The sequence below is a fragment of the Amia ocellicauda genome, chromosome 10, assembly GCF_036373705.1.
Source record: "Amia ocellicauda isolate fAmiCal2 chromosome 10, fAmiCal2.hap1, whole genome shotgun sequence".
Taxonomy (NCBI): Eukaryota; Metazoa; Chordata; class Actinopteri; order Amiiformes; family Amiidae; genus Amia; species Amia ocellicauda.
The window spans coordinates 28,021,325-28,043,169 of record NC_089859.1 but is presented as its reverse complement, the minus strand read 5'-3'; the positions used below and the strand labels follow the sequence as shown (position 1 = coordinate 28,043,169).

General features: G+C 39.1%; 3 protein-coding genes across 4 annotated transcripts in view; 1 reads left to right on the top strand and 2 right to left on the bottom strand.

Annotated features, from left to right (window-relative positions):
- trappc9 (trafficking protein particle complex subunit 9) overlaps window positions 1-8,770 on the bottom strand; it is a 341,171-nt gene extending 332,401 nt beyond the window's left edge. For both annotated transcript variants that reach the window (XM_066715841.1, XM_066715842.1), the window contains exons 1-2: window positions 8,689-8,770; window positions 6,660-7,254 (exon numbers count right to left, since the gene is read on the bottom strand). In XM_066715841.1, the coding sequence (XP_066571938.1) occupies window positions 6,660-7,243 (584 nt within the window). In that variant the 5' untranslated portion in view covers window positions 7,244-7,254; window positions 8,689-8,770. The remainder of the gene's footprint in view (window positions 1-6,659; window positions 7,255-8,688) is intronic.
- Window positions 8,771-9,700: 930 nt separating this feature from the next.
- Window positions 9,701-11,622, top strand: chrac1 (chromatin accessibility complex subunit 1). The gene is made up of 3 exons (XM_066715840.1): window positions 9,701-9,912; window positions 10,253-10,379; window positions 10,611-11,622. Exons 1-3 carry the CDS (start codon window positions 9,763-9,765, stop codon window positions 10,685-10,687), a joined length of 354 nt encoding a protein of 117 aa, XP_066571937.1. The 5' UTR covers window positions 9,701-9,762; the 3' UTR covers window positions 10,688-11,622.
- A 5,116-nt stretch (window positions 11,623-16,738) lies between these two features.
- Window positions 16,739-20,572, bottom strand: LOC136760434 (uncharacterized). Its single transcript, XM_066715839.1, has 3 exons — window positions 20,325-20,572; window positions 18,124-18,635; window positions 16,739-17,544 (listed from the first exon to the last, which is right to left on the bottom strand). Exons 2-3 carry the CDS (start codon window positions 18,609-18,611, stop codon window positions 17,403-17,405), a joined length of 630 nt encoding a protein of 209 aa, XP_066571936.1. The 5' UTR covers window positions 18,612-18,635; window positions 20,325-20,572; the 3' UTR covers window positions 16,739-17,402.
- Window positions 20,573-21,845: the final 1,273 nt, after the last annotated feature.

Genomic DNA, 21,845 nt, shown 5'->3' with positions numbered 1-21,845 from the left:
GGCTTTCCGGAGTCTGTCTACATAAAAGTTCTACCTTACCGAATCATCCAAAGACTCCCAGCCAAGCAGACCCAGCAGAGTAGATACTCTGTTAAAGCAATCGTTTAGTTAAGCACTAAAGGGGTAGGTGAGCACAAGCATGGCAGATTTTTCCAGGATGAATTTTAAAGGGCTTAACTTCTACCCTAAAACATGGTGCTCTTTCTAATAACACAAGAGATATTAAAAAATAATAATAAAAAAGAGGAATGGACCCCTTTCATCTGCAGACCTAGTTGACTAGAACAAAGGTATACTGTTTTCAATGGAGTAACGGGCCATCATGCAAGACCTCTATGGCTCTTTATCTGAAAACTCAGCGCGCTGGAAGGTTAAGAGTCATAACCATAAACAGTCGGGTATATATTGTAAAACAATAAAAGAAAGGAAAAAGAAAATAATGAAAAATAATAATAATGGAAACAAATTGTGACTAATCTTGATACAACCCCATTGGTTCTCAATACCATTTTACTGTAATCTAGGTCTTGAGCAAAGACTCAAATTCACACTAACATCGGGGCTTTGCAAAACCACTATGTATAAGGTTACTTCTACCATCATTAATATACAAAGCTGTAATCCTACATCCAATTGATTATTTTGAATAAATATGGAAGATATACTCTACCGGTCAAAAGTTTTAGAACACCCCCATTGTTCCATTTTTTATTGAAATTTAAGCAGTTCAAGTCCAGTGAATAACCTGAAATGGTACAAAGGTAAGCGGTAAACTGCCAGAGGTTAAAAACTAAAAGTTCAAGTTACTAAAAACTTAAAAATAATGTACATTTCAGAGGTATCTACTGTGTTACTACACCCTCTTAAGCATTATTTGGCAGTGTTAAACGCAGCTCCTATGCATAGAAGTTACACTGTATTCCTACAATACGCACATTTGATGTATTTTGATGTTCTATCTAACACAGAGAAGTTCTGATCCAATTATGTACAATCATTGTGTATTAGTACACTGTAAACCGAGTTTTCCATCTTGACATTTTGAACTCTCTACGGGTGAGTGTTCCTTCTACCAAAACATGGATGGCCTTGTTTTGATCAGTAGACTGTCTGGTTCCAGAATGTCATAATTGTCAATATTTTCAGAGATTTTGTATTCCTACTCAGACCAAGTATCCCTGCACCCTCCCATTTCAGAGGTGTGTGTGGGGGGGGTATAAAAAACTAATTTTTCACATCAGTGAATGCTTCACATCGTTAGAAAGCTGAGTCTCAGCGTTCATGGGATACCAAACACTTGGCAAACAACAACAGTGAAGAGCACACATGGGATTAAAGAGAAGCACAAGGAAAGGGTACCAGAGGGCTTTGTCAGCTTAAGGGGTTACATTTTGTAAACAAAACAATTCCATGTTTATTTTAAATCTCCAATTGTTTATTTGTTCTATGCTTCAAATTCAGAGTACATTGAGACATTATAAAAACTGGAAAAATCGAGGTGTTCTAAAAACTTTTGATCGGTAGTGAAAAATAAAATCATATTAATGTACTAAGTTCCAACTTATTCAAGCTCAATACAGTCTTGAAAGATAGTTTATAATGATGTAATGACGTAATTTTATGGATAACACGTCAATAGATCTAAATTCACAATGTTCCGATATTTCTCCAGTTCATTTACTACCTAAACAGGCCTATAGAATACGGGCTATTAGTTAATTTCATAGCTTCAATGTGCACCTACCCTCACATGCTGCTAAGATAGTATTTTCTTCACAATATAGCATTAAAATGATATTGAAAACCAAGAGAAATTCATATAAGAGCATAAACAACAACCAGCTGTAACACATATAACTACTAGAGACTTTGTTGTGCTTATAATCTTAGAAATACCCACAAAGTTCAAGTGATTTCCACAATGGCAGTGAAAATAATTACATATCCCATTTTTTTGTATCTTTAAATAAAAAAATGGGGTGTCACAAATTTTAACTTTTGTTAACAAAAACATAAGTATTTGGATTTCATATTCAAATTCATGTTTTCAGTACTGGGAAATGGGAAGCCAAGCTCCGGCAATGTGTAACATGAATATTGTTTGAAATCCAGATACTTTTCCTCCTTAAAGTTATACTCTGCCTTGGTTAGGACACTTAACCTTCTAGTTCATTATGTACCCAGAAGCTCTTCAAAGCCACTATGGCCTCCAGGCCTGTACGGTGTCATAAGTCATGCCAGTTCAACCACCGATTGTTATGCTGTGCATTTTGCTCATTTCCAGAGTGCAGTTTTGCTATCATTAAAAATGCCTTATGTATTCAAAGCTCTTTGTCCCAACTGATGAGTCACTGAAGAAAATGTTTCTGCACTCTGTGAGTCACGATGCTGAGAAAGATCTAACTAACAGTTCACACTTGAAATTTTTCCCTTTTGTTTCAATCAAAATACAAGATAACATATGGACACCTATGAAGATAACTTGAACTACCACACTTGTTGACTTTCAGTCAAGAGCAATTGAGATAACAGCAGTCAGTTCAGTCTTCAATATTGATATCAAAGCCATTGTCAGTGTCACAAATGTAATGAATTTCAGTGGTCCATCTGCTCTGAAGGTATAACTAGCACCCTGTGTTTTCTGCAACTGTTCATTTTGACAGAGGCATTTGATTGTGCTTAATTCCACTGGAAGAAAAACATAATTCCAAACTATGCATTTCTGAACAAACATGCAATAAATGCAGCAGCTATTTCTACAGCAGGTCAATTGAAAAGGGAATATCACAAGTGTAAAATAGCACAACTCATAAAGATGTCTGACAGTGTACCTACAGTTACTGACGGGTCTACAGATGGAGAATACTAGAATGTTTTTCACATTTTGTTTTCCTCAAAGGAATATGGAATACCTCTTGACCGAAAGTAGCCTGATATTAAAACGATACTGTTAATAACTCACTCATCGGAGGCACTGTGCATTGTTAAATGTTTAAATGCATTTTGGAGTTCATTTGAATAACATAACTGGATTTGTCTACAATAATGCCAGATATATGATGAAGGCATAGATTGAATTAGATTTACTGCCAAATTCAGTACATTTGACTTGTAATGCCGACATAATAGACCTTGCCAGCAATATCTGGGCAAATCATATTCCGAAAGCAGGCAACCTGGTTGCCACTGTTAAACATTTGTATACAGTGCCCAAGCAGAAAACAACATTTTAAACAATACCTGACAGAAGCAATCCAACAAGAAGGCTGTCCTTTACCCATAAAGCTGCCACCTGAGTCATGCATAACAGAATGGTAGTCTGCTTCTGAAAATCATTCAACACATGCCTTCTTACACAGGCACCATGTAAAATGAAAAGAAACATTTCACCAAACACTGAAGCTTTTGAGATTGTTTACAGGTGTGCAAAGTTTAAAATTTGTTTGCATGAAAGAAATCATTATTTCACAATTCAAAACGAAAGACCAACAATTATTTTGATGCGGAAATAAGTTTTTCTTCTTAAAGCCAAATCTTTACATTACAATGTCAATCTCTGACTGAAGGTAGGGTTAATGAACTGACGATGCTTACATTTAATTGGAAAATTTAATGAAAACAAATATTTTTCTTACAGTTTCAAGAAACTATGAGAATTAGGGTAATGCACAGCTTGTGAACAACTTTGCATTATTATGATATTATCTGTGTTATATACACTCACCTAAAGGATTATTAGGAACACCATACTAATACTGTGTTTGACCCCCTTTCGCCTTCAGAACTGCCTTAATTCTACGTGGCATTGATTCAACAAGGTGCTGAAAGCATTCTTTAGAAATGTTGGCCCATATTCATAGGATAGCATCTTGCAGTTGATGGAGATTTGTGGGATGCACATCCAGGGCACGAAGCTCCCGTTCCACCACATCCCAAAGATGCTCTATTGGCTTGAGATCTGGTGACTGTGGGGGCCAGTTTAGTACAGTGAACTCATTGTCATGTTCAAGAAACCAATTTGAAATGATTCAATCTTTGTGACATGGTGCATTATCCTGCTGGAAGTAGCCATCAGAGGATGGGTACATGGTGGTCATAAAGGGATGGACATGGTCAGAAACAATGCTCAGGTAGGCCGTGGCATTTAAACGATGCCCAATTGGCACTAAGGGGCCTAAAGTGTGCCAAGAAAACATCCCCCACACCATTACACCACCACCAGCAGCCTGCACAGTGGTAACAAGGCATGATGGATCCATGTTCTCATTCTGTTTATGCCAAATTCTGACTCTACTATCTGAATGTCTCAACAGAAATCGAGACTCATCAGACCAGGCAACATTTTTCCAGTCTTCAACTGTCCAATTTTGGTGAGCTTGTGCAAATTGTAGCCTCTTTTTCCTATTTGTAGTGGAGATGAGTGGTACCCGGTGGGGTCTTCTGCTGTTGTAGCCCATCCGCCTCAAGGTTGTACGTGTTGTGGCTTCACAAATGCTTTGCTGCATACCTCGGTTGTAACGAGTGGTTAATTCAGTCAAAGTTGCTCTTCTGTCAGCTTGAATCAGTCGGCCCATTCTCCTCTGACCTCTAGCATCAACAAGGCATTTTCGCCCACAGGACTGCCGCATACTGGATGTTTTTCCCTTTTCACACCATTCTTTGTAAACCCTAGAATTGGTTGTGCGTGAAAATCCCAGTAACTGAGCAGATCGTGAAATACTCAGACCGGCCCGTCTGGCACCAACAACCATGCCACGCTCAAAATTGCTTAAATCACCTTTCTTTCCCATTCAGACATTCAGTTTGGAGTTCAGGAGATTGTCTTGACCAGGACCACACCCCTAAATGCATTGAAGCAACTGCCATGTGATTGGTTGATTTGATAATTGCATTAATGAGAAATTGAACAGGTGTTCCTAATAATCCTTTAGGTGAGTGTATGTGCTCTTTTTATAATATTTAAATTAAAAGTCTAATTGAAATGAGTAGAGAAACTGAAGGATTATGAATCAATAAGTTGTTTAATTTAGCAGACTACATGGACACCTTGCACAGTGAGGAATGAAGTGCAGGCCTGGAAAGTAGGTTGCATAAAATACAGGGCCATGGTTATTAGTCACTGATAATTATTTGACCGAATCAAATCTTAAGTCAAGATGGGTTGTGTGATGGCAAAATGCCAGAAACACATTGCACAAAGCACCTCTTCAATGTATGCATAATTCAATGCATATCAATGCAATCATTCCAAATGTGAGACTATTTGCATAATGGTGTCAGTCAAATAAAGTTCTAACTGCTAGATATTTAAGATATTTTGAATGCAGTCTTGTATCAATATAACTTTGTATAAATAATCAGAATAATTTTAAACTTATGTGGTTGTTCTTAATATGAAAAGACATTTCTACAAAGTAAAAAGTAATCTAATTTTATTATTTTGAATTCCCAACAGGCTGAACCAACTTTTTAAAATGATTTTTCATTTTTGTTTTAATTAATGTAATACTAAAAAAAAAAAAAAAAAAAAAAAAAAAAAAAAAGATTTTCATTTTCCCAAAACTAGAGATGAGTTCATACTAATGTACTAGATGCTTAGCAAAGACTTGAAAGGAAGGAAAAATGAGCAAAGGATAAGAAATCTGATGACAGAAATATTTGGGAATGCTGGTTGATCTGACAGACTATGAATCCACTTGACTGAGAGCATACTTTAAATGAAAACAAAAACAAAAGAAAGGGTGATGCATTTGGCTTTCAGTTATGAACCAAGAAACATAACAACTGAGACATTAGAGGTTTCTTGTATGGGAGAAGAGCTACAGCTCATGGACCAGGTAATGGGTTTCACTACAGTAACATATACACTGTACTACAGCTCACCTTTTCACACCCAATAATAAACTCACAGGACAGTATGAAAGAAAAACAAGAAGAAAGAGAAATAAAACAAGAGAAATCAACAGAATGAAACAAGCATAAAAATGATAGAAGAGATAAACAGGTGAGGATTTTCAAGCAACATTACTAGGGTCATGCATTTATTTTGTAGTCCAAGTTAAAAATAATCTCCCCTTCGGCAAAACACATTTTAGTTGTGGCATGGAAGCATTTCCTTTGCTTCACATGTAAGTCAGTATAAAAAAGGACTATTTGGGATTTATTCAAACATTATTCACCAGGGATTTTTTACATTTAAACAACCTGATACATAGCAATGCAGAAGCACCACATGAAGGGTGAAGTGATTAAACTAGGCCAATGTTTGATTCATGTGCTGCTTTATTACAAAGTATAAAACAAACAGCAACAACTAAAACTGAGGGAGTTATTTACTTGTGTGGTTCCACAGTGGCTCTCACTGACACTGCATGAAAATGTTTGCAATGTGATCGATAAATATCCCTTTACTGTATGTTCTACCAGACAATTCCTCTAGGTTTCCAAAAATCAGAATTTTGTAAGATGCTGCTAAATTAAATTAAATTACTTACCGTACTTCAATAATTCTTTGTGAAGATACTGCCTAACAAGCCTTCAAAAATCATGAAGGAAAATCCTAATTGAATAGTCACAATAAAAAGTTCTTTACATACATCCTTGTGTATATGTAGTGTGTTTGACTGAATTAATTAAACACAAAACAGAAAATAACTCACCTGCTGTCAGTATCAAGCCCTACAAAGTCCTTTTTTTCAAAGGGGACACAGAGCAAAGGGATTTTGTCCCCAGATTTGTCGGTGGCTCTGTCTAAGCGCTTGGACTCCAGCACAATAAAGATGGACTCGATGAAGTCCTCAACCCTCTTCTCCACCTCATCACACTCCTCGTAGCTGGGGTAGAAGGCCACGTCTGTGCGGCTCTGCTCCGCTATGTCCCCTCGAAGCCCGAACACCAGCAGTCGGGAGTCGTACAGCGTGGAGCCGAACACATCCTTCTGGCCATGGAAGCGCTCGGAGGTCTGGGGCCACTCCTTGGAGGAGTTGCACTCGGTCACGGCGATCAAGCCCACCACCTTGCGATGCGTCTGGAAATCCCCCCAGTCATTGTTCTCCGGAGGGTAGTGATGCCTGTAGCGGATGTAGAGTACTCTCTGGGAATCACGGATGCTGACCTGGTTGACGCTGGCGATCCGCTTGTAAATGCGAAAAAACTGCTCCTCTGGAACGATGCCCAATTGCTGCACCACCACTAGGACAGTCTGGTGGTCCTCAGCGCACTGCATGTAGTCAGGCACGCTCATCTTTCACACCGCTGCCGAGTGGACAGAGAGACACACAAGGAATTACATTTGAAGATAACTGGACCTGCTAACTAATATTTTAGAATTGCACTTCACTTACATGGGATGATACAGAAGTTTAATTTAGTAGTGGAATAACACTGTGGATATATTTTTAAAATGTATGTAGCACACTGAGGCTTTCAATTTAGTTTCTTTGGAAAACTGTAAAATGCCTAGCGATCCTTATCATTATTGAAGTGCTGCCTTCTTAACAGACCCACTGAAGGAAAGTTTTTTTTTCCAGACAAAGGCTAATTCATTTTTTTCTGTGGAAAAGGGTTTTGCAATATATATTTTTGACAACCTACAGGAAAACTGTTAACACTTAGGCCTAGGCTTTCAACCCTGGTCCTGCGGGACTGGTTTCTGCTTTTCAAACTGAACTCTTCACAGTTCAGTTTTGCCCAGCCTATTTCTGCATTGGACTGTGATTAACTGTTTTCTGTTTTTAATGAAAGGTTATATGGGGTTAGAAATTAGTACTAGCCTTGCACAAAGTGTCAGGTTTCAAAATGCCCTTGATTTACACTTTCAGTGAACAAGTGTCTGGAAATTAGGCAACTGCATCCAAACAGAACCAAACATGTATATCGGGTGTTTGATACAGATTCATTCCTACGGGACAAGGTGTCGTTTGGGATGAGACAGTAATGCAAGGTCCAGTCTTGCAGATTTGCTGTGGTAATGTATAGGCATGCTTTACTGGCGTTGTATCTTAATGCAAAGTCAGAATAAGACGACGAAGACTGTGACTTGCCCTGCGTTATAGTTGTATTTCTTCTCATGCAATTTCTGTCACGAAGTAAAACCGAAGGGCCTACAAATGAATTCGTTAAAGTACGCGGGTTGGTCTAGGATTTCTTCCACAGTAATAACAGCGACATTTTATAATTTAACCAATGAATTCACTGTTACATATGCGGGCAAGCGCAGAAACGCGTATGAAGCATGCAGCATATCTGAAAGGGGGACAATTATTGGTTTCATGTAGGTTTTCTGTGAAGTGACACTGTCTTGCAGTTATTGAGAGTTAACTAAAGAAAAAAACATACAAGTTTAATTACTAAATAAAGAGCTTTGGGCTACCAATGAGCCTACCAAAACAAAGTATGTGTTTAATCGTGTGTTATATAATGTATCAATTTCAAACGTGGAGTAAAGTACCATAACTATAAAATATATAATTTTATAAGTTCAAAATTAAAACTGACTCTCTGTTTTCATTTGAAACCTAACAAGCGTGTGTAAATTCTGAGTTTAGCTCCCTACATGTATTAAACTATCTTAATGTTGACATTATGTCATTCATGTACGGGGAGTAAAAGCAATTTTATGTTATCTCTGAAGCGAAGTCTGTACCATAAGTACTACCGTTTCATTTGAAGAAAACCGGTTTGACTTACATGCCCACTTTGAGTGTTTTCTCTCCCAAATCCGGACAGCTTGTTGTAGTAGCTTTCCTTGAATGGCACCGCCAACTTCCTGCTTCCTGATCGCTACCAACTCAAATATGGGGGGCAAGGTGTGCGTTTCTGTGGTTCAGTTATTTGAATTGTACTTAAAAATGGTGAAGAATCGGTTATCATGAGAATATTTTTAAAATGAATTAATTACTTATTTAATTAAAATCGTTATCGAACAAGAGAAGTTATGTTACCATATTTTGATGCAAATCGCTGCGCACCCCTACACTGGTAACGTACGTGATCTCTCCCGTCTCCTGCCGTCTCTTTAAAGCGCTTGTTATGTTTACAATCAATAGGAGGAGGAATGTTAAAATATGTTTAACGTCATGGAGTGCTGCATATGTTGAAATATTTTATTATATACATTAAGAATGGTATTTTACATAAATATAATAATGAAGCGCTGTATTTTAAAAAATATAATAAAAGAGAGCTTCTACAAAACTAACGAGATGCATAAAATGATGAATGGTGTGACGTAGATGATGATTTGGCGCACATCATTCTACCAAAATCATGCGTGTACATTTGAGTAAAGATGGTGTCCTACTTTTATTATTATTATTATTATTATTATTATTATTATTATTATTATTATATAAACATAGCTGCATATTTAATAAATTCAAAATATTTAGCTCCGGCTATATTTTTCTCAGCACTAGTTTTTCTGAAACAATCGCAAAGTCATAAGCATGCTATATGTATGTATTTATTTATTTTTCTTGTACTTGATTAATGTGCTACGTCACAGAATAAATAGAATAAATTCCACCCTTTTTTTTAATCTACTGCTGGGACTTTTGTGATCTTTAAATAAAGTTTTAGATCGAGGTGAGGTGGATTGTGGGAGTTGTAGTGCTGACCCATGTTGGTTGTATTAAGAACCTGCAGGCTTTCCCCTCCGTAAACTACAACCCCCACACACCCTGGCACCTACAAACAAGCCACTTTCTTATCAAACGAGTTACTGTACGTCAAACACACAGGTTGCGTGTGTGTTTTGTAAAGATGGCGGGGAACAATATGGGGGAGAAAGTTCACACTTCAAGTAACAAAAATATTTCGCTTCCTATTTCGCGGGTAAAGTTAATTATGAAAAGCTCCCCTGAAGTCTCCAGCATTAACCAGGACGCTCTTTTTCTGACCGCCAAGGCAACGGTAAGGACGAGCTGGGCTGCAGGCGCATAGCTTTGTATTGCTGCTGCTGCTGCTGTTGTTTGACCACACAAGGTCTCCTGTATGCTAAAATTCGCACTTGATTATCTATCGATTAGTTTGCATACATATATTAAAATAAATGCACGTTTGTTCATGTTTATATTAATGTAGTACTAGTAATGCTCTCGATGAATATCACCAAACAACTGGCCACGTTTAATACACGGAATGATCATGCGTTTCAAAACTGACATTACAAAAGAGAGATTGATGTCACCTTCCTTGACGATCACTGTGCATTATGCTTTTATGTTGCAGTTGCATTATTTTCACTTTGCAGGAACTGTTTGTGCAGCATTTGGCCATGTACTCGTTTAAGAAAGGCTCTGGACAAGAGAACAAGTCGCTGACGTACAGTGACCTGGCAAACGCTGCAGAGGAATCGGAGACGTTTCAGTTTCTTGCAGGTGTGTGTATATATAGATCAATCACAAAGATGGGAAGCCTAGTTTTACAGTAGAATAACGAACAAGATGCCAGACTACAGCCCTACAGACTACAGTTTGGAGACTAAAGGCTCTTGTTCTTTTCTGTGCATCAGGCTTGTAGATTAAATAAAGCTAAATCTGTTTTGTGGGAGGTCAGTAAATTGCAAGTGTGCTGTGGGGTGCTCACTCTTTTCATTGCCTACCTTTTAGATATCCTTCCGAAAAAGATTCTAGCGCGGGATTACCTGAAGACCCTGGAGGAGAAAGGTGATGACAGTGATGACTAGAGGACAGTAGGGTGGGATGTGGAGGACCATGCAGATGCTGTCTCCAGTAACTACCTGAGACCCAGCAATCCCATGGCTCCTCTCAGGTCCACCCCCAGCAGACACCCTTAACAGCCTGCCCATTGCCAAAGAAAACTTACACCGTGTGTCCATTCACTGAGCTGGTCGCTGTTGGGGCTTATCTTTTGGTTTATTTATTTTGAGTGGGAGGGTTCTCATTTCTGTTTTGTTCATTGTGTGTTCACATAGGACAGGGATGCTAGGCTTCGCCAGTTCTCTTTATCACCCTCAAAAGTTAAAGGGAGGGGTCAAGCAAGAGCCTAGCTAGAAAGATAAATAGTTCAGTTGAGCAGTTAAGTGCTCACATGGAAAGAAACCCAAATACCACTGTAGCTTTTCCAGATTAGATTTGTTCATCCTGATTTAGAGGTTGATTTAAATGCCCTGATATAAATATGACACTGATGATAAACTATGGCAATGTTTTCCTAGTTAGTGTACTCTGAAATATTCCAAGATATTGAAATCTGGCCCAATAAGGTCCCTGTTGTAGGGAACATCAATGGCAGCTTTCTTTATGAACTCTCAGTGCATCCAGTTGTATAGTCTTCCTAGTTGCTGTACTTTCTGTTTATTCCTCAGCCACAGTGAATGAGTGAGTCTCCTTTGCCCTCCAAGCTCACACCAAGACTTTAACCACTGCTGGCAACAGTTAACCTCAGGAGACTGAGCTATAAAGCTGTGACAGATACGACTAAACGAATTGGGGCTAGATTGCATATTTTTTGTATGTTTCAAAATGTGAAACTGCTATAAAAAAATATATTGAAAATGTGTGTATATATTTTTTCAACCAACTCTGACTTTTTTCACAGCAGTCGTATTAAAGAAAATGCTCCCGTTTGTGATAGATTAATAAAGGGTGTTGTTTTTCATTTTACGTTTCGTTTTCTCTACCAAGCTAACCATGAGCAAGGTTTGAGTTTTGTATTTGGGGAAACGTCCCTCAGTGTTCTAATGCATTATCGAATTTGTATTTTCATAGTTTTTATGCCAAGTAAATATAAACATAGCAAGGAATACCTATACATCGTTAAAGAGAAACTATCCCACTTTATTAGAAAGAAGCATCTTCTAGTGAAAATAGATTCAGCATTTTGTCTCTCATAGATAGATTCCTTTCTGGAAAAAAAAAACATCTTGTAACAGTGAAAACAATGTGAAACCATTAGCAGACTGTTCATATAATAGGAGCATGCGTCTCAGAGCAAGTAGACCTTGATATCAACATTTTATATATATATATATACACTCACCTAAAGGATTATTAGGAACACCATACTAATACTGTGTTTGACCCCCTTTCGCCTTCAGAACTGCCTTAATTCTACGTGGCATTGATTCAACAAGGTGCTGAAAGCATTCTTTAGAAATGTTGGCCCATATTGATAGGATAGCATCTTGCAGTTGATGGAGATTTGTGGGATGCACATCCAGGGCACGAAGCTCCCGTTCCACCACATCCCAAAGATGCTCTATTGGGTTGAGATCTGGTGACTGTGGGGGCCAGTTTAGTACAGTGAACTCATTGTCATGTTCAAGAAACCAGTTTGAAATGATTCGACCTTTGTGACATGGTGCATTATCCTGCTGGAAGTAGCCATCAGAGGATGGGTACATGGTGGTCATAAAGGGATGGACATGGTCAGAAACAATGCTCAGGTAGGCCGTGGCATTTAAACGATGCCCAATTGGCACTAAGGGGCCTAAAGTGTGCCAAGAAAACATCCCCCACACCATTACACCACCACCAGCATCCTGCACAGTGGTAACAAGGCATGATGGATCCATGTTCTCATTCTGTTTACACCAAATTCTGACAGAAATCGAGACTCTTCAGACCAGGCAACATTTTTCCAGTCTTCAACTGTCCAATTTTGGTGAGCTTGTGCAAATTGTAGCCTCTTTTTCCTATTTGTAGTGGAGATGAGTGGTACCCGGTGGGGTCTTCTGCTGTTGTAGCCCATCCGCCTCAAGGTTGTAGGTGTTGTGGCTTCACAAATGCTTTGCTGCATACCTCGGTTGTAACGAGTGGTTATTTCAGTCAAAGTTGCTCTTCTATCAGCTTGAATCAGTCGGCCCATTCTCCTCTGACCTCTAGCATCAACAAGGCATTTTCGCCCACAGGACTGCCGCATACTGGATGTTTTTCCCTTTTCACACCATTCTTTGTAAACCCTAGAAATGGTTGTGTGTGAAAATCCCAGTAACTGAGCAGATTGTGAAATACTCAAACCGGCCCGTCTGGCACCAACAACCATGCCACGCTCAAAATTGCTTAAATCACCTTTCTTTCCCATTCAGACATTCAGTTTGGAGTTCAGGAGATTGTCTTGACCAGGACCACACGCCTAAATGCATTGAAGCAACTGCCATGTGATTGGTTGGTTAGATAATTGCATTAATGAGAAATTGAACAGGTGTTCCTAATAATCCTTTAGGTGAGTGTATATATACAGTGAGGGAAAAAAGTATTTGATCCCCTGCTGATTTTGTACATTTGCCCACTGACAAAGAAATGATCAGTCTATAATTTTAATGGTAGGCGTATTTTAACAGTGAGAGACAGAATAACAACAAAAAAATCAAGAAAAACGCATTTCAAAAAAGTTATAAATTGATTTGCATGTTAATGAGGGAAATAAGTATTTGATCCCCTATCAATCAGCAAGATTTCTGGCTCCCAGGTGTATTTTATACAGGTAACGAGCTGAGATTAGGAGCACTCTCTTAAAGGGAGTGCTCCTAATCTCAGCTCGTTACCTGTATAAAATACACCTGTCCACAGAAGCAATCAATCAATCAGATTCCAAACGCTCCACCATGGCCAAGACCAAAGAGCTGTCCAAGGATGTCAGGGACAAGATTGTAGACCTACACAAGGCTGGAATGGGCTACAAGACCATCGCCAAGCAGCTTGGTGAGAAGGTGACAACAGTTGGTGCAATTATTCCCTCGGTCTGGGGCTCCATGCAAGATGTCACCTCGTGGAGTTTCAATGATCATGAGAACGGTGAGGAATCAGCCCAGAACTACACGGGAGGATTTTGTTAATGATCTCAAGGCAGGTGGGACCATAGTCACCAAGAAAACAAATGGTAACACACTACGCTGTGAAGGACTGAAATCCTGCAGCGCCCGCAAGGTCCCCCTGCTCAAGAAAGCACATGTATAGGCCCGTCTGAAGTTTGCCAACATCTGAATGATTCAGAGGAGAACTGGGTGAAAGTGTTGTGGTCAGATGAGACCAAAATCGAGCTCTTTGGCATCAACTCAACTCGCTGTGTTTGGAGGAGGAGGAATGACCCCAAGAACACCATCCCCACCGTCAAACATGGAGGTGGAAACATTATGCTTTGGGGGTGTTTTTCTGCTAAGGGGACAGGACAACTGCACTGCATCAAAGGGACGATGGACGGGGCCATGTACCATCAAATCTTGGGTGAGAACCTCCTTCCCTCAGCCAGGGCATTGAAAATGGGTCGTGGATGGGTATTCCAGCATGACAATGACCCAAAACACACAGCCAAGACAACAAAGGAGTGGCTCAAGAAGAAGCACATTAAGGTCCTGGAGTGGCCTAGCCAGTCTCCAGACCTTAATCCCATAGAAAATCTGTGGAGGGAGCTGAATGTTCGAGTTGCCAAACGTCAGCCTCGAAACCATAATGACTTGGAGAGGATCTGCAAAGAGGAGTGGGACAAAATCCCTCCTGAGATGTGTGCAAATCTGGTGGCCAACTACAAGAAACGTCTGACCTCTGTGATTGCCAACAAGGGTTTTGCCACCAAGTACTAAGTCGAAGGGGTCAAATACTTATTTCCCTCATTAACACGCAAATCAATGTATAACTTTTTTTAAATGCGTTTTTCTGGATTTTTTTTGTTGTTATTCTGTCTCTCACTGTTAAAATACACCTACCATTAAAATTATAGACTGATCATTTCTTTGTCAGTGGGCAAATGTACAAAATCAGCAGGGGATCAAATACTTTTTTCCCTCACTGTATATACACTCACCTAAAGGATTATTAGGAACACCATACTAATACTGTGTTTGACCCCCTTTCGCCTTCAGAACTGCCTTAATTCTACGTGGCATTGATTCAACAAGGTGCTGAAAGCATTCTTTAGAAATGTTGGCCCATATTCATAGGATAGCATCTTGCAGTTGATGGAGATTTGTGGGATGCACATCCAGGGCACGAAGCTCCCGTTCCACCACATCCCAAAGATGCTCTATTGGGTTGAGATCTGGTGACTGTGGGGGCCAGTTTAGTACAGTGAACTCATTGTCATTTTCAAGAAACCAATTTGAAATGATTCGACCTTTGTGACATGGTGCACTATCCTGCTGGAAGTAGCCATCAGAGGATGGGTACATGGTGGTCATAAAGGGATGGACATGGTCAGAAACAATGCTCAGGTAGGCCGTGGCATTTAAACGATGCCCAATTGGCACTAAGGGGCCTAAAGTGTGCCAAGAAAACATCCCCCACACCATTACACCACCACCAGCATCCTGCACAGTGGTAACAAGGCATGATGGATCCATGTTCTCATTCTGTTTACGCCAAATTCTGACAGAAATCGAGACTCATCAGACCAGGCAACATTTTTCCAGTCTTCAACTGTCCAATTTTGGTGAGCTTGTGCAAGTTGTAGCCTCTTTTTCCTATTTGTAGTGGAGATGAGTGGTACCCGGTGGGGTCTTCTGCTGTCGTAGCCCATCCGCCTCAAGGTTGTAGGTGTTGTGGCTTCACAAATGCTTTGCTGCATACCTCGGTTGTAACGAGTGGTTATTTCAGTCAAAGTTGCTCTTCTGTCAGCTTGAATCAGTCGGCCCATTCTCCTCTGACCTCTAGCATCAACAAGGCATTTTCGCCCACAGGACTGCCGCATACTGGATGTTTTTCCCTTTTCACACCATTCTTTGTAAACCCTAGAAATGGTTGTGCGTGAAAATCCCAGTAACTGAGCAGATTGTGAAATACTCAGACCGGCCCGTCTGGCACCAACAACCATGCCACGCTCAAAATTGCTTAAATCACCTTTCTTTCCCATTCAGACATTCAGTTTGGAGTTCAGGAGATTGTCTTGACCAGGACCACACGCCTAAATGCATTGAAGCAACTGCCATGTGATTGGTTGGTTAGATAATTGCATTAATGAGAAATTGAACAGGTGTTCCTAATAATCCTTTAGGTGAGTGTATATATATATATATAGACAGGTAATGAAAAGACCAATCATAAAGTTCTGAGTAACACCTTCAAAAAATAATAATACACATCCACACAGAATCCATCAATCAACTGCAAAGTGTGTCATGCAATTACAGTGTGCAATTGTTCACCTTGAGTTTGCATGTCTGCTTCAATTTTCCATTTGAGAAACCTCAGTAATGATTAAAGTGTGCAATTGCTTCCACTAAGCTCTTAAAGCACAAAATTGATTTGTGGTTTTAAATAAGCTTCCTCAGTATAGGATGTTTATAAGCACTTTCCACCTACTAATTAGAGAATTTCACTGTGAGAAAAGCCAATGCTAAATACACAGTCCCTCAATTTAATCTTGTAGTAAAAAAAAATGGAGGGAATTGTAGTGAAGTTAGATATCTGTAGAACAAAAAGTATCAAAGTCAATGAAGACTAACAGAGGTTTAGATACCCTGAATAAATAAATTCAGATTTATTTTTATTTTTATTAACTCCTACCTAAAAGGTATCTTTGAGACTTGTTTCAACAACATGCAATTACCCAGATTTATGGAAAGCTACACAGGCATAATTTGAATGGAATTAATAGGTTGACTTATTTTAAGTTCTACTTTATTTTGTATTATAAGAGTGACACAGTCTGGGGCAGTAATTTGTTACACTTGGTAGTTTTGGTAACACACTTGCATACCACATCCTGTTTACTATCATTTTCCAAATATGTTTGTAAAATTTAGTTTCATATAAAAAAAATGTTTTTCTAAACAGTCCAATAATTTTGTTTTCATACTTTATTCTTCAATACAATATTGTGTGGGGGATTTTTAATTTCCACTAGGCATTGGTTTTTGTAACACATTTTATTTATTATGTTAGTTTATCTGGCATCATATATTAATATTCACAAAGTAAAATTCTAAGTGAAAAAGTCCAACTAATAAAAACAACTCTTTTTGAAGTTGAGGCAAAGAATACATCGGAAAATTACATTTCAAAGCATCACGAGTTTCCCACAGATCACACCCATATATAACATATACAGATTCTGCCATACTAATCACAATTTAGTAAATTATAAGCTATCATTTCATATAGTAAAATCTTAGAATTATTGATTAAAGTACTGGCATAAATCAGCAAGCTATGAGTATAAAAATAGATGTTATTGATATTAACTAAGTAGTTCCCCTTAAAACTACTACTGACATTGTGTAGCTGGGGAATGTAATCTATGTCTATAGTCATGCAAGGACAAAATCCTGACATAAAGAAGTTTCTTGAGCTGGAATGTAGTATGTAATTCCATTTTGTTTCTTGCTTTTCCTTGGAGTACAGGATTTAATTTAAGTTTGGCAGGCATGCATGTGAAGTGTATGAGCTGGCGTCTGCTTTACATGCATTATCTGGAGCGAGGGAGTTGTTTCAGGCCGGTCCCATTCATCGTGCCAGTAGCTTTCCTAGCCTGAGCTGCAAGATGTGTAAAGACCCCTCCAGGCGGGCTAGCTGTCTCTCCAGCAAATCTGCCAGGTGCTCTCTGCCTTGTATTGAATCCTTTGTCGTGCTGATCCGCTGCTTTAAACTGTAAAGAAATTCCCTGGTTTAGTAATAAGAAACAATCAACAACTGGTAAACCCAAGCTATGTCCTGATTTGGGCTTTTTGGGTTGTTGATTTATATTGTTTTTTATTTAATGTAATAATTATTTTTAAAATAGAAATAAATCCCTTATGGATTGCAATGGCTATATCTGAAGCCAGAGAGTGTTTAAAACCAGATGAGTAAAATGAACATGTGAAATTATTTAGTTTTTGGACAAATGGCAACAAGAATGGTTTCTGCTTGTTTTTTTGGACAAAAACAACCTATTCGGATGAGTCCTGACTTGTGGCCGATCCAGATGACTTCATGCACTGAGAATTAACAGTGTTTTTGGTGTGCAAAAGTATTTTTCCACTAGGGACAGTCACTGATTGCAAACTGTCATCCACGTAAGTACTCCGCAACAGTAAACCGTAGAGATCCCATGCCTGTTTCTCTTTTATGCTGCTGTATACCTACCTACAATGCATGCAATTCAGGATCTTTGCTTCAGTGGAGTGTCTTCTAAATATTTTTGATTTGCGGCTGCAGTTTTAGTAGCGCAGGATAAGTCACTCACCTGGAAAAGGCCGATGGCTCTGTGCTCTCCTTCCGCTTCTCTTCCAGACCCTGAAAAACCTTCTGTATGGTCTCAGCTGTCTGCACGATATTGAGGTGATTGTCCCGAATGCCCTGGACTTCATCTTTGGCCTGTTGATTGTAGGACGGGCCTCTCTCCCCCACTCCACTGCCCTCTGTTACTGCTCTCAGGGCCGCCCGGTTCTGCAGCACCAGCAGTCGAGTTTGCTCAAATTCCTCCGGCCCTGCAATGTTCTCCCAGCAAATGGGGGATGAAGGGGGAAGCCAGATGCGCTGGGAGCAGTTCACTGCCGTCCCCGGGGTCTCTGTCACAAAAGGGCTGTCCGCAGGGAAACTGTGGAGAAATTCATGGAGTCCTGAGCCCCAGTCCCAGTCCCAGTCCCGGTCAATTTCCAGGTCCACATTCAGAACACCAGTGAAACACACTGCGAATAGTGACAGGCATCCATACAGCCAAGTCTCTTTCATTGTCTCCCGAAATTATAGGCCACACTATCAAAACAAAAAGTCAAGAGATACATATGAACATCTATGACAAGACTGTAGTCAGTCAGTCAGCCTAAAAGAGGTTAAGGGAGGACTGTAGGAAGAGTTCATTGGGGCCAAAGAAGATTAAACAATTAGGTATCCATACTTCCTCTTACAAGGAATGGAATTCTCTGAGGGATATTACAAACAAAGGTCAACTTTTGTCATAGTGGAGTATATATTATTATTATTTTATAAGTGCAATACAATATATACCACAATCAACAGAATCCATCTACAGAAAAACTGGTAGCTATGCAAACAAATATGGCGGCACAAGAGTAAATCATCTCAAAAGAGAGGACATCCAGGTTATATTCCAAAGCAACTCTTGCTCGAAGCAGCATTCAAATTGCAGTTGATTTGATTCCAAATAAAATTTCATCATATCATTTTTTCAGTTCTTGTCACCTGAACATAAAACTGTATTTAGATACTAGAAAGCTGAATTAAGCATCTTGGGTTGGCAGTGAATATCCAGAAATGTGAAGAGAATATGTGCTTTTGGTAACTAACGAACACTCTACGGGTTAGACGAAATGAAAAACGTCCTACCCATCAGTCACAAAGTAAAAATCTGTACCTTATAATGGTTTAATATAGTGTTAGAAGCCAGTTTCTACTATTTACAAATCCTAACATAAATTGCGATTTGCCGGTGGATCAAATTTTGGATTTGGATTCGAATTAGGTTTTACACAAACATTTCTGCACTGACCACAAGCTGTGGAAATACACAGAGCTGTAAAATCTGTGCCACTAAATACCATAATGCAGAATAATTACAGCTCATTAGAGTGTGCTCCACTGGAGCTCTCTCTGACTGCAACTCTTTAGATGCGGTGGTGCTGATACAGTGAATCTTGTCTCTAATATCATATGTAATGAAGCTTGCAATACATTTACAAAGTGAACTGCCCGTTGGCTGTGAACTGACAGCATCTTCATTTGACGATGATGATGAAGAGGAGGAGGAGGATGAATAAGAAGCTAGATCAGGTGAACACAAACCTATAGGCAGTTATGTTTCCAGTTTAGTCAATGGGAATATCACTTTTATACGTCCATTGTGGTACTGAATAAGAGTGGCACACTTGGCTGCTAACTTATAAGATCATATCAAGACCTACTGTGTTTTGAGCACAAATCCCACATGGGGGGGGGCTTCTGCAATAAAATAATTCTTGAATGGTAGACAAAAACAAGCTAAAAGAAATACACACTAACCCTCCACCAAAATGGTGCGGATCTGTAACAAAGCCTGACAGCAGTAAAACAAGGGTCTGCAGCTACAGCATTCACCTCACAAGAACAGTTACAATTGCAAACTTAACTCACGTAAAGCTGAACTGGATTATTTCCAGTTGTTCCACGTTTTAAAAATAAACGTCAGTCAACTACTTTTGAAATAACCTTTGATATTCTTTCCCTCTTTATATATGAACAGTGGATATCGCTTCTAGTATAAAAAAGGTTAGCCCACCCTTTGAAGTGACGAGCTATGCTTTATCACAGCACGTACTCTGTCTGCAAACAGCGCAGTGACAATGTCGCTGTTTTATAGAGAAAACACCGAGAAAAGCGGTAAGATTATGATCCGATTGCAAAAAGACAGAATGCACTGGGGTTTCAATTGAATAATATGTTACTTACCTTCAAAGGATGTCCCAAAGCAATGTGAAGGCTGTTTGGTGAGCAGCAGTTGCTACAATACGAGCGCAGATGAGCTATTGGAAAGTCTGACACGCTGATGGAATGAATTAAAGGGAACTTGCAAAGCACCGTTTATATGCCGACATTTTATTTTTTCGCTCGGTTAGATTAACTCAATTTTTCTAGCCTACTTTCCTAGCATACAAAGACACATCATGAATTATATACATACATTTATTTATTCATTCACTCTCGCCAGAAGTGCTTTCAATAGTGTTTGTCAGCTCAAGTGACTCGGCAAAGTTCCCAGTGCCTTTAAACACTAAAAAGCTATCTGACACGTTGAAATAGAACATGACCTAGCTACTTTAAAACCTATTTAAATACATTTACCAAATCTAAATCGACCAGTCTACACACGTATATGTTGAGTCTGAAAATAGTGGTAGTAATAATTCAAAAGAGTTTTGAAGAATTTACAGATGTTGGGATCTGTGTGTGCATCTGGCAGGACTTTTGTATATTGTGAAATTAGGCAGAAAGCAGAATGCAAATTAGTTTATGAAGGCATCCTGTGCATTATGCTAGCCAAGAGGAAATCTGTCAACAATTTATGGCACAAAGTCTGTTTTAGTGGATTTCTATGCATTTTCAGATTGGTTGAGAACATCCCACATGTAGTCAGGGGGGATTCCCAGCCACTGCAGACTGGCAGTGTGAGAACAGGGAATCATCTTCCATGCCAACAGCATTGTGTTTGCACTGGTGTGAACAGGTAGAGGCATTTTGAGGTTGTAAGTTACACCTCCTTTAAAACCCGACACACAGCATTACTGAAACTGACCACTAAAGGGCACTGAAAAATAAGTGTTTGCCAATTTATTTTCATTTAGGAGAATTATTGTGGAGGAGCAAACCTGTGCGGAGCTTAAAAAAAAAAAAAAAGTACTTCCTTGACAGAAAATGAAGATTTATCTCATTATAAACTCTCCATAACAATAAACCACAATAATCACATTCCCTATTACCTTCTATCAAATTTCATGCAAATCTCCTTGGAGTATGTCTGGTGTTTATTTCCCACAGGCACAGACATCAGGTAATCATTTGCTTTATCCTCCATGCTTCACATCTGTGTTAGCTTAGTGGGTGTAATCTTTGATGAAGTCATGAGGGGGGGAGAAGAATGGAGTGTTTAGAAGAGTCCCAATACGATGACATCAGCAGAGTGCCATGAAAATGGCCTGTCCGAACAAACTGTGGCACGATGATAATACATTTCAACCTGGTGAACAGATTGCCATGATTTGTACTTGTAATTGTTAATCTCATATGGGATGAGTGGCAGACAGAGCGTGATTAGAGTATTAGAAGTCATTAGTAAAGGGGGGGGCATTTCTACAATATGAACAAAGAGGGGATAAGTAGGAAAGAAATGTAAAAAATGTAATTTGCTAGTTAGCATGCTATCTAGATTGTTTTAACCTTAAATACATCAATTAAAAAGTCAGACAAAACATG